At 42.5% G+C, this 17,233-nt stretch overlaps 1 protein-coding gene across 1 annotated transcript in view; it reads left to right on the top strand.

Annotated features, from left to right (window-relative positions):
* The first annotated feature begins 10,185 nt into the window (after positions 1-10,185).
* Positions 10,186-17,233, top strand: part of HSPA12A (heat shock protein family A (Hsp70) member 12A) — a 61,906-nt gene continuing 54,858 nt past the window's right edge. Inside the window, exon 1 of the mRNA XM_076339093.1 lies at positions 10,186-10,467. Within this exon, the coding sequence (XP_076195208.1) occupies positions 10,440-10,467 (28 nt within the window). The 5' untranslated portion in view covers positions 10,186-10,439. The remainder of the gene's footprint in view (positions 10,468-17,233) is intronic.

Here is a 17,233-nt window from a genome sequence, read left to right as displayed (position 1 = left end):
ATGGGAATACAATTTTAAATCAATGTAATTCCAAACCCATCTTTCTGTAGAAAGTGCCCCTCAGATCTTGCATTGGTGAACAGGAAGATGTATTTGATACAACACCCTATTTTCCCTGTAGCTATATACAGTATTTCATGTCTTATTAACATAATCTATCTACAGTGAAGTTTATAGGCCTTGACAGATAGCACTTCAGGTGAGAAAAAGGATGACAGAGAAAATTTACTTTTACAAAGTCAGTCTTTCTGGATCTGTTCTTGGACAGCTTGACACCAAAGGCTATAAACAGACTGGAATCTGAAACCTTTTCTGCAATGACCTTGTTTTAGAAAATACTATTCTTATCTCCTCGTGCTTATTCTTCTCTTGGCAGTCACTCCTCGCTGTAAATTCCTCACCATGCGCTCCTCCTGTTTCTTGAGCAGCACCTTCATATTTATTTTTTGTTTACTACTCATTTTTATTTAAGTCACGCAATCTGAAAACCTACTTCATGCTAGTACCAGAATTATGTTAGTGAACCATTTGATTTGATACAGGCTTGTTGTCTCTGACTGTTTCTTTTCCATTTCTTTGGAAGAAGGCTTTTCTAGGAGGAGGACTGCTCCTGCATTGAGCACTGCATTAAATTATACTTTAATGGCAGTAGTTTTGTACATTCAAATTTAAAATTGCCCATTCTTTAGATTAGTAAAAGAAGGTCACTACTTTCTAAATAACAGAGCAGTCATATGCAAGCATAAGGCAAGGGATTGAAAATATGGACTCAGCCAAAAATACAGTCCTTTGGAAGAGAGATGTCAAATGGATTTCGACAGTATTTTTACACATATTTCACTATTTATAAACAGTGTCAAGCACTTCTTTTCATATGAAATGTTATGCTGCCATTCTAAACAAACCAAATGCAGTTTCCTGTGGTGATGGCTTTTTTATTGCACTTGCACCCTGCCCATATGACACACATTTTCTGCAGAACTGATTTTAAAGAAGCACCTACATTTACTTTCACTACCCTATGTTTCAAAGCCAGGAGATCTTGGATGAACAAAGATCATCTGAGGTGTGGACACATTAATCTCAGTGCGTTTGCTCTATTTGGGTTTCCAAATGTCCTTGCTGAGAACTGCTGGTGTTGCAAGATCCTGAAAGCAATCTAGTCTCCTTTTCAGCATGTTCTGTCCTCCTTTTTAAAAAAAAAAAAATCCAAACTCCTATTGTGTAGCAGACTTCTTAAAATTCTATGACAGTCATTCTGGTGATGTAGACAATCATAGCTTCTGTGTAACAGCATAGGTTAATGAAGTGCTAGCTAAAGAATATTTGTATTAGAAACATTGGCATATGTTACATCCTCTATTATACAGTTCCCAGACATCAAGGCAGCTATCGCCTAACCTCAGTGTTTCGGCACCTGATTTAAAATTATTGAAAACAGTGGGAGATTTTCCATTGATTTGAATAGACCTTGGGTCCAGCTGAAAGAAGCTGCAACCAGAGTTTGCCATCATGTCTTAAGTACAAAAGGGCATGGAATATTTTTGTGGTCAATGAAAATCCTGGTTTTATAAGATACGCATGCATACATACTATACTAAAATAATCAGCTGTGTCTTTTTCTAAATGGTAATCTTCACCAAGAAGTAAAAACCAGATCTTTTATTGCAACTAATGGGGTCAATGTTATGTGATTCTTCTTTTGTCAATGAAAGAGCAAATTAATATCATAGAATCATAGAATGGTTTGGGTTGGAAGGGACCTTAAAGATCATCTAGTTCCAAGCCCCCTGCCAGGGGCAGGGGCACCTTCCACTAGACCAGGTTGCTCAAAGCCCCATCCAACCTGGCCTTGAACACTTCCAGGGATGGGGCATCCACAACTTCCCTGGACAACCTGTTCCAGTGCCTCACCACCCTCATAGTGAAGAATTTCTTCCTTATAGCTAATCTAAATCTACCCTCTTTCAGTTTAAAGCCATTACCCCTTGTCCCATCACTACATGCCCTTGTAAAAAGTCCCTCTCCAGGCTGAACAATGCCAACTCTCTCAGCCTGTCTTCACAGGAGAGGTGCTCCAGCCCTCTGATCATCTTTGTGGCCCCCCTCTGGACTCCCTCCAACAGGTCCATGTCCTTCTGATTTTGGGGGCCCCAGAGCTGAATGCAGTACTCCAGGTGGGGTCTCACAAGAGCGGAGTAGAGGGGGAGAATCACCTACCTCGACCTGCTGGTTCTTTTGATGCAGCCCAGGATACGGTTGGCTTTCTGGGCTGCAAGCGCACATGGCCGGGTCATGTTGAGCTTCTCATCAGCCAACACCCCCAAGTCCTTCTCCTCAGGGCTGCTCCCAACCCATTCTCCGCCCAGCCTGTATCTGTGCTTGGGATTGCCCTGACCCATGTGCAGGACCTTGCACTTGGCCTTGTTGAACTTCATGAGGTTTGCAGGGACCCACCTCTCAAGTCTGTCTAGGTTCCTCTGGATGGCATCCCTTCCCTCCAGCGTGTCGACCACAACACACAGCTTGGTGTTGGTGGCAAACCTGCTGAGGGTGTGCTCAATCCCACTGTCCATGTCACTGACAAAGATGTTAAACAGCGCCGGTGCCAGTACCGACAGATTTCATGATATTTCTTGAAGGGATTAATGCATCATCTTTATGGTAGTTAAATTTAAGAAAGTGGCAACATTTAAAGGAGTATTAGTTTTTCTCCTGAACAAATTCTTGGTTTATTGAATTACCAGAATTGAGCAGTTTAGTAATAACTTAGGCTAAACACTTAAAGGAATGTCATCAACATTCTTTTCTGCTGGCAAAGAAGACTAAAATAATAAATCGTTATTGAAAATACCACAGGCAAATCCAACAGATTTAATAAGAGGAAGGATGTTCTTACATTGTATGTGCCAGTTAAAAGACTTTGGTGCAGTTTGTTGTATTCAAATGAGAATGGACAAATAACAGACTTCTCCAACTCACAGCTTTATGCTTCATCAAAGCAAGATTTGAATCATGGTTTCTGATTTCAATTACATTTTAAGTCAGTAGAGCTCTGCCATCTTCTTTTTATTTTTTTTCTTTATCTATTATTGACTTCTGAAGTCAGGGACAAACTCTATTCTCGTTTACATTTGTGTAAATACAGGAAATAGCTTGGTTTTGCTTCTATTTTTTATGTAGCTGTTGTAATTAATTCAGTATTCATTTATAGAAGCTAAATATATTACATATTTCAGTGATGCTAATCTTGTATAAGATGAACTACTTTTTGTAAAAATAGTCATGTCTTTGTTAGATGACTGTTGGATTGCTACCTATTATATAATTTGACTTTTTAATTATTTGCTACTGCTCGTGGTAATTCCTCACCTTTGCAGGAATAATATGACTTACTGATTCATAGTCTTCATGTTAGCATAGTAGACTCCATGTTTAGAAATTGTCAAAAACTGGTATTGATGTCTTTCTTCAGAAAGATTTTACAGCAAGTAATAGAGTGGTATAATCTTATGGAATTGGCATCCCTTTAGTGATCAGGGAGAAAAAAACTGATCAGAGGTCTCATGTAACCTGCGGTGAGCTGAATTAGATATTGAGCAGAAAACCTCACTCTGTTCATTTGGGATACTATATGCTTTCATTTATATGTGTGTGCCCTCATTAAAGATCCCAAAAATAGAAGTATGTGGTAGTTAACAAAGAACGTACAGAGAGGAGTGGCACATCAAGATTTTAAGAAAATGTTGGTGATGCTCAAGACACCGTTCATTTCAGACATTTTAACCAAAAGTAAATAAATGACATAGTGGTGATTGCCTGATGATTTAGGCTTTTAATTTTTACAAATGTGTTAGTTATTGGAATTTTTTAAAATGTTTTGTAAGAACATATTTCAACCAGTGGATTCATGCTAAAATACCTACTTCTACTATGTCTAAGAGTATTCTATTTTTTCTTAATCTGTGTGATTTACTATGCTTTGTTTACCCATGATTGAATAAATGGTACCATTTGATGTTCTAAATATAATTTTCTAATAAATATTCTTTTTAAGAAAAGTATGCTCTGAAAAAAAATCCAACATCACTTATATTTGCAGATTTATGTTTCATGAGCATTTCTAAGGCATATCTTTGTAAAACATCTTTTACAAGTTTATCCTTTTCTTTTTGGATAATATTCTTAGAAGTAAAAATCAAATCATAAAATGTTGATATACATGAAATGTTAAAGGTTGTAAAACCTATCAAAATATGTTTATAATGTTAAAAACATTTTCAGTATTCACCAGGCACTTTTTAAGAGTGTCAGAGGGCTTTTGGTTATTTTTCATTTCCCTTCAAAATCTAAAATGTCCCAGTCCTGCTGCATTGTTAAATGTTGGATGGAAGTTGGAGGTCAGTGGAATTCGTTAAGATTTGCTCCAGTAAGTAATCAGTTTGTTCAGCCTTAGGTGGAGGTATAGATTCCTCTGTATACTGCAAGTAGTTTCTTGTAAAACTGATCATGTTATTTCTCTTGTTTACTCTATGACTTTGCTAGCCTGCATTTCTTCAGTTGGCCTTTAAACTTCTTTTATTCCTCTGTACATGTGTGTGTCTCAGTGTGACCATCTCTACCTCCTAGATACAGGGTGAGATGGATGAAATCTAATGTGCGTTATAGTGCCCGCTCTTCCAATTCATTCCGTACTGATCTGGAGGATCTGGGTTGACATTTTTATTATATTTGTATATTCTCCACACAGTTTCTCAAATGTCTTAGGAAAAAAAACCCACAACCTTAAGCTGACATGTGCCCACATGAAACCTAAATGTCTGTTTCCTATGAGTAATCAGTCTGTAGAAACTGCATATAATTCTAGTTTCAGATTTTCCCCTTGGATACAATTTGTTTTGAGTATCACGTCAATCATGTGTTGCTTATCTTTCAGCATGCTGCCTTTTCTTTCTAGTATTTAATTGGACAACAGGAAGCTTCAGAAAGCAGTTAGGTAGGAGCCTGGTAACTGTCATATGTTCTCTGTGTTTCTGTGATGACATTTTTATGTATCACAGGTGCACAGTGAGAGAATGTACTCCTACATTGCTTATCGAGTCTGATAATTTTCTGAGGCCTTTCCCCTTTACATTGTCAAATTCAGTATACTCAGGCTGGTACAGGATATTTTTAAAGGACAGAATTATTACTTGCACTGCAAATAACATTGCAATTTTGGTAATGCTATTTAATTCAGTGAAGCAGTCAGCAAAGCAAGGGTATGAACACTAATACCTAAACACGCCACCTGGGGGGTACAATGCATTCTCTGGAACAGAGGTCGTAAGAAATAAGGTAGGCAGAATTTTGTCCCGTCCAACTGTTCCTTGGTTTTAGAGGTGGCTGAGCCATCTGCCACTTTTATTGACTTCAGTGGGAGCCAACATGCTCATCACTTACTTAAGCAGTGTATATGTTCACAGGAACCATGTAACAAAACTAAGTTTATTGTTTGATGCATATGCAGCTTTGTATCTTTTGGAGCGATAAGGAATGTGTAGTAAAACAAGCCACTATGGAAGCACAATCCGGCTGACATTTTAAAAATATAGCATTTTTTTAGAATAGCATTTTTTACTGTATATAGATGGGTACATATTTGGAGAGTAATACTCGTATGACGGTATGATCACATTAAGTTATATAATCTGTTTCTTCTGGGGTTTTTTTTGTTTGTTTGTTTTGGGTTTGGGTTTTTTTGTTTTATTTTGTTTTTTATACATCCAGGGTAGAGGAAGGGCAATGAATTTAAGGAAAAACGGCGTTCAGGACATACTGTATGAGTGGAAACTTTTTGGGACTGAATCCATCTTTTAGTTCTGTGCACACAGCAGCTAGCACAGTCCATTGGGATCCACGAGAAGACTATTGAACATTACTGTGATGGGACTGCTGGACGCACTGTTCAGTGTTCAACATCTCTACATAGTATAGTTCGTAAAAGAAGTGAAAAAAACCAAATGGTGTAAGCAGTGGTGAGGGCTGCCATATCTGCATTTGAAAGTACTCTCCAAATGAGTAAGTGTGTTGCCAGAGGTTTGTGAGCACCAGAACCACACTTTCAGTGTCTACAGCCTAGCAGATTTGCTGAAAAAACATCCTGCTGTGAAATGCTGGAGAATTCTATGCAAGCTCTGTTCCCAGAGTGATGCACTGCCAACAGATGCCAGGATACCGGGAATGAGAAATATATAAAAGACAGGTGAAAACTACATAATCTGTTCATTTTGAAGAAACCCTTCATATTCTTCTGTGCTCAGTAAGCTGCTTTATTGAAAGGCTGTGACCACGATGAGTAGTTTTTCGTTCTTCTTGTCTTTACAGAGATTTCTTGAGTATTAATATAAAAGGCTGTTTTTAGGAAAGGGGGAGATAAAAACTGCATCTAGGGAAACAGATTGCCAGTTGACTCTTTAATAAAAATAATTTCTAAGTTTTTAGTACATGAACCAATAAGCAGAACTGGAGAGGTTAAAGTGCTGTAAGCTGAAAAACTATACAGCTGGAATGAAGGAGGAGACTGCAATAACAGTTATGCAGGTGACAAACAAAAATGAGGTATTGTATGTTTAATGATGCTCCAGAAAGTACATAAGAGGAAACTTTGAAGTATGAAACCATTATCCTAGGAATTTTAATTGAGCAGGTGGACATGGTGCTTGATGAGGGACTCCTGAGCTGCCAAGCTACAAGGCATGCTTACCTGCTTTCTCTTCTTTTGTTTTAAATGTGGTGTGGTTTTTAAAGGTCCAACTCTCCCTGGCACCAGTATTGGGCTGGGTGTTGGGCTTCAGTGGCACACTGATCTCTGTGTCTGTGATAATGTCTGTACATCTTGCTGTCAGGTGCATTGAAAGCAATATTCAAATGTCTATATTCCTTCCAGATCTCTGTGCCTAGTGTTTACAGCTCACTGGTTCTCAGTGCTACCCCATCAGTGCCTCACTTAGACCCACGTAATCATGTGTGAGAAGCACATAGCTCTTTTCACTGACTAGCCACGGTTTTATGTAGCTCTCACAGGTGAATATGGCCCTGAAAGGGCACTGCGGTGATCTTCAATTTTCTCATGAAATTTTGATTAATGCTGATGGATAACATACATGTGGTATCTCTGCTAAAATCAGAGCTAGGTTAGACAGCTATTAGTCTTGTACTGTCAGTTTAGGCCAGTGTATCTGAACCCTTTGTGTGATGAATTGAATGGTTTGAGGCTGCAGCTTTCTGGGGATCACCTAGGATAAGAAGTGCTCTGCAGATGCAAAATACAGTCTATTAAATCACTGTTCTTGATTGTGCTTGAGAAGTGTTCAGTCCCACGTAGATGCTTGAGAAGGAACTTAAAGCAGACATCTGCCCCAAGCTACTGCAGAAATCATGCGTCTCCCCATACTCATACCCTAACAACTACTGCGTTTGGTGCTTGAATTTAACACTGATGGGTGCCTTGGTTGTCTGATGGAATAACACTTTGATGTTTCAGAGTCAAAAAAAGGTTCTTCCTTTCTGCTACTACTCCCCTGCAATGTATTAAGCCAGCTGATGTTAGTTTACAGAGAAGAGAAAAAATTCTTTCCAGACCCATACTAAAATTGATTAATTAGGGACCAGCTAATTAGCTCACCTAGGTGTTCGTATGAATGAGTGTTCAGAGAATGTAGATGACTTCACTTGTGCCATCCTTTTCAAAATCTATCCATCCACAGTATTTTTACATTTTATTCATTACATTTAGACTCATTTCCTGTTATGCTTATAAAATAATAAACCATTAAAAGCACAGATTCCAAACAACCTGTCAAAATGACCATAAAAATGACAAACTTCCTATGGAATAAGTAACAAAAATGAAGTCTCTTCAGCCCCAGAGCAGGCTCATTTGATACGGTGACCTTTTCAAAAAGTTTTTTTCTTTCATATGAGATGTACTTTTTCATTTGTTTCCAAGGGAGAGGGATGGCAAGGGACAAATAACGCATTGTTTTACTTTTCTATAATTTATTTTTATCTATATAATTAATTTTGATCTATATAAAACAAAACAAAATTTAAGGGGCCTTAGTTCTTCATTTTATATTTCAGATTGAGAATCTAATTTTACTTCAAATGCTTTTTTTTACTTAGTTCCTCTCATTAGATTTTAAAAGGCGATACTAAGCTCTCTGGGAAGGGGTCTTATTTCTGAAACTAGCAGTCACATGCATTCAAATATTCTCCTTCTGCTTTTATTCAGAACACCTACAGCTGAGTATGTAACTTAGGCAACCTGGCTTGATATTGCATAATGTAGTCACTGCCTTGACATTCGGAAAGATGTCTGTCCCCAGCAAATGCTATTTTACTGTGTGTCGTCTTGTTGCTTGAGGGATCATGGAAAATTAGCCTGCATACAATATTTTTTCCTGAAAGTGTACGATTTGGATACCTGTTTATGTGTTCCTTGATTGTTTCTTTTCTTTTCCCTCTGCCTTTGTTAATTATCTCAATGCATTTTTAAAGCTGACGATGAATTGCTGTTGAAGTGCATTTAATCTGAAGCAAAAGTTTCTGCTATTTAAGTCTCTTGTCAGGAAACCAAGTATTAGAGTTGTTTGGTTTCTTATTTCCGAGGCTGTTTCATGACAGCATAAATATTCAGCCTGACTCTAAATAGGTAATTAAAGCTGACTCTTGGCCAGATGTTCTCCTTTGTTGCCTGGCGTGGAGCGGAGGGAAGAACAGGAAGCGGCAATCCCAATGCGTGCTGTCCCAATGCACACTGTCCTGGGGTTTTGGCAGATTGTGCGAGTGATCCCCGTGTTACTGAGTGTCCGCAAGAATGTAAGCTTACAGGCGATGTGAACGGTGGAGTGAGCTGCTGTTCCGCCGTCCCTGCGTGCTCCTTCCCTCTCTTCTCCTCAACCGTTCAGAAAATCCCTTTGTGCAGCTGATTTTTGTGGAGAACTGAGTTCAGCTTTTTCCCTGGAGAAGACAGTGGATTTCAGGAAGAGGTCATCTTTTTAGTGTGTACAGGATTGCTGAAGGCCTTTGAGATGAGTCAGGTTTGTAGATGTGAAGCAGTTCACTGCTTTAACTTTTGTGCCACATCTTCTGTCCCTCAGAGGCAATAAAACTTACAGGGAACAGAGCTAACGCCGTGAGAGGAAGAAATCAGGGGACAAATAGAGGGAGGTGCTGAGTAAGCACCTGCAGCGTCTAGGGTTTTGCTTCAAAATTCCCTAGTCTTTGGGGGTTTCACAGGGATCCCTGCCTTGTGTGAGCGACAGCTTTGGTGGGAGGACTCAGGAGAAAATTTGAGTGGATTTTACATTGTGATGAATGTCAGAATGACCTCCTGAGCCTAGGAGTTAGCAAGGAACTGAGGCTGGGCTTGGAATTAATGCCCTTATTTATTCCACGTGAACTGCTGGCAGTGCTTTCAAAATGTGAATGGCTGCTGAGGCTGGAAAGTAAAGGAGAATTAGACCATGAAGCATGGGAGGAAAACAGGAAAACATTTTCTCTGGCTCCAGGATTGTTCACGGGAGGATACCAGCCTTATTTTTATTCTCGAATTTGTAATGGCTTCTTACTTAGTTTGGATAACTCTTAAAACTTAATCATGGATTACGTGACAATAGGGGTGTCTCTCTCCCAGGTCCTGGAGAGACGTTAATTAGCTGAAAATCACTGGAAAAAAGAGATTCTGGCCCTGATGGCACTGCAGATCCACGTGGGAGAGTTCACTCCCAAGGTAAATAAAAAGAATCCCATGCTGTAAAAGTTACCCTGTAATTCATGATTTTGGGGGACCTGTTAATGATTTCTGACTGTTCGGCTTAGCTGTACCTACACACTCCTGACAACCTGAAAGCAAACAGCCAACATGACCTTTGCAAACATCACCGCTCTGTCTCCAGCAGGACTCCAGAACCCTTTTCTTAGCGCACACGGATGAGGCAGGGTGTCACTTTCGGCCACGGAGGGGGTGCTCTTTTTATAGCTGTCACCGTGAGGGTTTTTCTGCTTCAGTAACCGTGAAATCCGCATCTGGGGCTGGGCTGGGCTGGGCTGCCCCTCGGAGCTCCCCCCCCCCCCGCCGAGCGCCCCACCGCCTCTGAGCTGCAGCCGCAGCCCTGGGTCCCTTGTGCGGCTGCGGGGAGCGGGCGGGGAGGGGCTGCGCAGCCCCGCAGCCTGCGCGGGAAGCCTGTCAGCGCCGGGTCAAGCGCGGAGGCTTCCCTTTGGCTCTCCGCACCGTCTGCAGGGAAGGCGCAGCGGGGTGGGGACGAGAGGAAGGAGCGGAGCCTCCCCCGGGGTGGGCAGCGCAGCTCCGCCGCCGACCCATGCCTCGGCGTGCGCAGTGAACGCGGCGCGGCGTGCAGAGAGCCGCGGGGCGGCGGCGGGCGGGCGGCCGGGCCATGTCGGAGACGGAGAGCGGCGCTGCAGGTAAGGGGGAGCGGCCGTGCTCCGCGGCCGAGCGCGGCCCCGCTCCTGCCGGGCCCCCGCCGCAGTGCAGGAGCGCTGCCGGCGGCGGGCGCGACGCAGCCCGGGCGCTCCTCTGGCACGGCCTGGCGGAGCGGCCCTGGCTTATCGGGGGAAGCGATCTGGAGCCGGAGCCCGTCCGGAGGAGGGGAAGGCGGGGCGGCGGCAGACAGCGTCCCGGCGGCTGTGCCGGCCCCGGCCGCCCCGGCTGTGTCCGCGCACGCAGGGCGGCAGCGGGGCGGCGTGGGGCAGGGCCGCCAGCCCCCTCGCTTCCCCGGCGGGGTGCGGGCGCGGCGTGGGGGGTGGCCGTGCGGGACGGCTGCGGCAGCGGGGGGGGGCGGCTCGCTGCGGAGCTCAGCGCCGCGGAGCCCCCCGCCCGCTGCGGAGCTGCCGCGGCTCATCACGTGCCGTCCCCGGGGGGAGCCGCTGCAGCAGAGCGGGAGGGGATCCAGGTGAAAAAACAATGCGGCGGCATCGGCGGGGCGGGGCGGGCGCCCTGCCCGGGCGCCGGTGCTCTGCGGCGGGCGCGGCATCCCTCCCGGCGGGGGGGCCTTTGTGGCTCCGTCCTCCCCGCGGGTCGGGGTCTCCCCTTCCCGGCAACGGCCCGGGAGAGAAGGGGGTAGAGCTTGGGCTGGAAATCAGGGGCTGCCGCTGAAATAAAGGAAGGCACCGTTTTTAGCGAGTAGCCTGATGCGCTGAAAAAGAAAAGACCTGGCAGCTGGGTGGGAGAGACAGCGCTGTCTGTGATGAGAGGCTAGCCTTAGCGTCCTGGCGCGGCCTCGGGGACCAGAGAGCTCCCAACGACGCGTAGGGATGGGATAAAACCCGAGTGGTTCCGTTTTACCTCGTTAACGGGTCCGCGGGTCTCTGACTTTGCAAACTTGACATAGGAGCTTGGGGCGATCTGAATCTTGTTTTGCCTGAAACAAGGATTCTGTGGTTTTGGTCCGTTTGTGATTACACTGTGCCTGATAAAAATAACACAGCCTTTGCAGGACAGGGGTGGTCTCTCCTTGCGTGGGAAGGGAACTGGGGGAGGAAAGAGGGTTCCTAGGATACAAATGATACGGGTGAATAACCCTAAAGGAAATGCAGACTCAGCCTGATTTCATTTGATCTCTCCATCCCTTCTTCCTCACTGTATGCTGCAAAGATTTGAGGAAACTAATACTGAGCCTAAGGTGCTGGCAGTAATGTATGGGGAAACTTAAAAGGTTGAGTTTGTACAGATCATAATAGGATTTGGGGAATATTTTGAATAAAATAGCTTAATTGCAGTGCAAGTGGAATAAAAGAGTCATAAAGTATCCATTTTAAAAAACCCAGAAAACAATACTTAGAAACCAGTTGAATCTTCAAGATGACTGGATTCCCTCCCTGCCCCCCCCCCCCTCCCCCCAGTGCTTCCTAAATAAAGTCTGTAATGTCTGTTTGGTTTGAAGTAACCTGTAACCATTTTCTAGCATGCAGCTGACAAAGGGAAGAACAGACTGACAGATTCATTTGTCTTTTAGGTGACAGGGTATCGTGTTTTGTTTCGTGCAAAGTTGCAAGGTTAGTGCGATGCAATGCTGAAATTAAGTAACTTGTGACATAGGGAGAATCTATGCAGGACGGATTTTGTTAGGAAACAGAAGACCGTGTAGTAAAGCAATGATTTGTTATGCCAGAAATCTTTATGTTCTTTCCATGCACTGGAATGCTGAAGCTGTCAGAGAAAAAAAGGTTTCGGGGTTAAAATGTGATTTAGTGAGTGTTGTTGTATTGACAGTATTGCAGCTGCAGTCACTTATTGCAGCATAGTACAATGCGTAAAAGAAATGTCTATATGTAAAATAGCCAAGTGTTGTATGCAGTGCCTGCCAGTCATTTTTATAGCTTCAGTTAGCACAGCACTGCGGTATCTGCAGTGTGGTTAGGATAAGCCTGGATAAAATTGTTCATACCCAGGAGCTGTTGCATGTAAAGCTTCTAATTATACTGACTTTTGGCATTTTTAAAGCCATTGGCTCATAACTGGGTGATGCTGATTCAGCTGACAAGTTTTCCTTTATAGTACTGTCACCCTGTAAGCTTTCAGCCTGAATATTTAGTTCATTCCCACTGGGACAGCAGTTGGTGTTCAATAGAGCTGCCCTGCTGTGTACCTGCAAAGTTTCCCCAAAGCTGCGGTCAGCTGTAGTGAGGCCCCAAGAGGTCTGTTCTGTTCAGAGGCTGATTTAGCTGATGCATGTATGGTGTAAGGTGCTTTCTCCTAGCCTAGAGGGTGTGACTGGGATGTCTCTCAAACACAACTGTCACCCAGAGCCGGACAGGCTGCTGTGGCCTCGGATGTCGGCTCAAGTTAGAGCAGTCTTCGGGAGGCCAGTTCTGTGTAGGAAGACCAGAATGCTGCCTCAGCTACAAAAGACCTGATCCCTGCACGTAAATGTCAAGATTTAGGATCTGTTTTGCGTTCTGATCGTGTCACTGGTGGTTGGGGTTACGTGCGAGTTGACTGGTGTCTCATCTTGTGCTCTTTTCTGCCAAATGCTTTTTTTTCATTGAGTTGATGTGACCTGCCGTGGCCAACTTCTCCCACTTTCATGGGAATGCTATTGAAATTTTTGAGTCCCCTTCTGGACGCCATATTTGCTGTTGCAATTAAGTTTGGGTTTTTTTTTTCTTTTTTCTCTTTTAAAGCTACAGGTCTGGTCAAATATTTTAAAATTTCCAGTTCCTTACTCTTCTAAGCTGTTCTGGGTGATTAGTTCCCTTTTTGCTGTCCTCTACTATGATTTTGCTCATTCTATCTATAATTGCAGCAAACAACCATCCCTTTCTTAAAAAAAATCTTAAAAGTATACTTTTTATTTTAAAACAATAACATCCAAAGGATCCCATCACCTCCATTTTCTGTACCTGAATTGGTTCTGCCTTTTGACAGTGTGTCAGCTGGGATTTCACAAGTGTTTGACTTCAAAGAGCGCACCATTTATGGTTTTAGAAGCTCCTCTCTGTGGCTGTTTTACAGTCTGTGGCTGTAGGTATTGTGAAGGAGCAACTTGGCTTTTTTGGGTATTTAAAAAAGCTGCACTGGCTCTCAGTAAATGATAAGGGAAAATGTGAAAGGAATTAAAAACAATGCACTCAAATGATGCTACTTCCAAGTAGGAGAACAACAACAGTCATGACCTTAATAGCTGTGAGGCAACATGACCTTTTTGGGAAGTTTGGATATATTCCTTTTATTTATTTTTTAAGTAAAGTAGATGTTGACATTTTCCATATGCAGCTTAGTGAAATCTTTGGAGTATTTTGTCTATCCATAAATGACTTAAGTTGCTTACTTATTCAGCTTCTGTACGGCACTTGTCACTTTTCTATATTCACTAGCTTTGCTAGTTGAAAACAGAAATGGGTGAAACTCCAGGTTGCATCACTCTCACACAGGCCTGTTTGGCTGTATTTCCCCAATGGTGAAAGAGAGAGAGACTAGGAGGACTTGGAATCTCTTTCGGTAATGAGCTCTGAAGTCCATCGGTTGTGATTGTAAATGGTACGCTCGCTTCGCAGATGTTTTACTGAAGAGTGTGCAGCTGTTTGGTGATGTAAGGTCACAGATGTTGGTGTTGTGCTGAGGGAATTGCTGCTGCCAAGTATGAACTTCAGTGATCTGAAATGCCTGTGACATACCTGCAGACTTCATCTTCTTCACCGTGACAAATGTCCTGGCTCCTGGGTCATTAAATTGAAACTGCCTCCTCTCGGTGACCAGGCACATTTATGGTCTTAAAAAGAACATTCCATAGCTCTCATTACTCAAAATACGTCAACTATGGCCCATGTGCTGTGCTGTTAAGAAACATAGTGGTATGCATTTAAAATAAACAAATGCGAGTTTTAAATTTTGCCGTAACTACTACTAACGGAGTGACTTTGCAGTATTTTAAAATTAGGATGGCAGTGGTGAACTGTGCAAGTAACGGGTATTAAAACAGGAAATTCCTTCAAAGTCTGTCTCGGAGGGATTTGAGAAAGGTTTTCATGTCAATGAAAAGAAAAATGCAGTCAGTTCTAATAAAGTAAGCAAATAAATAAACTAAAATACTCAGAATATGGAGGCCAGCATTCAGGCTAGAAAGCCTTTGTTCTTTACTAAGGACTTGACTAAATGTCCTTACTCAGGACTGCATCAGGGTGTGTCAAGGACATCAGAGAGCGGCTTTATGAACTGCACTGACGTGCCCCGTCATCGGCATGCTGCTGGGATCTGGTCGTGTGCGAGAGTCATTTCATGCTCGCTGGCCCAAATCAGGAGCTCTATCGTGATTGATTTGCAGGGCTTGGGCACATGGATCAGTTCTAAAGGTGTCTTAATTTACAAGAACAGGAGACCTGGAGAGGGTTTTTCTTCTATCTGTTGTTTCCGCTGTCAGTAATTCCTCAGTGCCTGAGTCACACTCTCAGACTGTGCTCTGCAGATGTAGTTTCTGAGGAATACTGAGAAATATTGAGAAATATTTCTAGTAATTCTTATCATTTGGAGTCCAGAAAGAAGTGTGTATGTGAATGGATTTTCATAGTAGCAATTTCATGTCATCCGAGGGAGTTTATTCGCTTACTCTCTTGTAAGAAAAACTCTATTGCAGGAGCCTACCCAACCTGCACTGGTTTCCTTGGGGAAGGAGGCAGAGGTAAATTATTCTCCTTATGCTACTTCCTTCTCCCATAGGGAATAATCTGGGAACACTGCTTCGATTTGTCCGTTTCTGGATACATCTTATGTTCTTAGTGCCTTTCAGGACCACTCTCGAGGGCTGAAGCAGTTTCTCTTGAAGGGTTTTACAGTCCTGAGTGCTCCATGTCCACCTGTCCCACACAGCCTTTCCTCGCGAGGCTCTGTGCGTTTGTATTCACACTTTCTTTTTTCCTGTTCCCTGTGAGGTCTGAAGAGTGGTTATTTGAATGTCTCTCTCCTCGTTACAGCGATTGGGCTATTTTTCTCTATTAAGAGATAATAACAACAACATTAAAATGACAGTTTCTTTAGTACATCCTTGCCATCTCCTAGTCATTGCTTGGGAAGTGCATCCCTGTGACAATTTGGTCTTGTGGATTTCATCATTGTTTGAGGACTCTTGGTGCTTTCTCCACGCTAAAAGATCAAAATACCTGTGGTTATACTAGGCTGACTGGAAACTAGCCCCATTCCCCAGTGCCAGATCCAACAAATTTAACATCTCTTTCTCAAGTTTCCATGGATACCTCAGTAGAGCACACGCTGTAATCAGAACAGCAGGGCATGCCATTTACAAAAGCTTTCAGTATTGTCATTATGGAACTGCTGCATTCAAAAATCAACCTTTTGTAGTAGCTCTCTTGCTTACTCAGCTATGCTCCTGTTACGATTTTAGCCATAGGAACTCCTTTGCAGGCTGTACCATCTGCTTGTTGCCGTGACCATGTAACTTACCAGCTGGTTATTTGGCTGGTCAGTGTTGGTCTCCATGGTGTGTGTAGTCATGACATTTGAATGTAAGCCTGATGGGTGCTAGTATAAAAACGTCTGGAAATGGATTTTGGTCGGTGATTGCATGATTTCGTGATCTGCTTTACAAATCCTAAACATGTACTTTCTTCTGTCTATGACTTCTCTCCTCCTCCTCTTCTCTCATCTCCTCTGACTTGAAGGAAATAAGGTGTTTTCCTTTAAGCCTGATAGCTGATCTGTTTTCAAGATTGTAAAATAAAAAGAATAAAGCAATACAAACTTACTTTTGATTTAGCTGTGGAGCGTCACTCAGAAGCTAAATCAATAGCCATACTCTGGATTCACAGATCACTTTGCTAATGAATTGTCAAATGTGATACCAATTTTTGCAGTTTTGCAACAACTAATATTCTCTTATTTTCCCATCTTTGAACAAAATCAGGTTTAATAGCCTTGAAGAATACCAAGGGATTTATATATAGCATCACTCATGCTAACTACTATGAGAAGTAATAGTTATTCTAGTTTGGCTATTCTTTTTACCCTGTCTCCCTCTTTCTTTGGGTTTTTTTGGGCAGAGAGGGGGAGAGGTTTGTTTTCTCTTTTCAAGACTCTACAAATGTGTGAATCATGTTTGGCGTTCCTGAAGATTGTCAAAATGAAGAAGACAAACATTTTCAAGTATTTTTCCGAATTCATGTTTTAAGAAAAAGGAGTCGCCGCCTTCATCCAGCTTGATGCATTGCAAGATACTTCATGAATCTAGGAATGTTTGATAACTAAATAACCTTTTTGCATTCTAAGTAAACAAGTACCTCCAAAAGTGTTCTTATTTCTGTGTGCTGGATGCATGGTCTGGAAAAGCTGAGCAGTAATTCTTGTTCAGTCTTTGAATAATATTCCTTTGAATATCTCGATCTAGAAAGGTAAATCTAGGATTGCGGTGTTTTCAGGATACAATTGTGTCCTGAGACGGTTCTTAAATAGGAACGTGCAGTAAAATAGGGATTTTTATAACTGTAATGTTTTTGATCTTGCTTTTTAAAAAGGAAAAACGACCAACCAGCCCACCCTTAGCTGGTAAATGGTGTTTTTCCCAAAGAAAGTGATTAGCATCACAAATGTTTTATTTTATGAGTGCAGTCCTGGGAATTAGAGCATAATGTTGTTAGTGTCATTCCTGACAACCTTGCAGTGAACCAAGGAGATGAGGTAGGTCATGACAGACATGATGATGAAGGAGAAGCAGCAGGAAAC

Source organism: Aptenodytes patagonicus, chromosome 5 (assembly GCF_965638725.1).
Source record: "Aptenodytes patagonicus chromosome 5, bAptPat1.pri.cur, whole genome shotgun sequence".
Lineage (NCBI taxonomy): Eukaryota > Metazoa > Chordata > Aves > Sphenisciformes > Spheniscidae > Aptenodytes > Aptenodytes patagonicus.
Note: the sequence above shows the minus strand (reverse complement) of the source record. Positions and strands in the feature narration are given on the sequence as shown.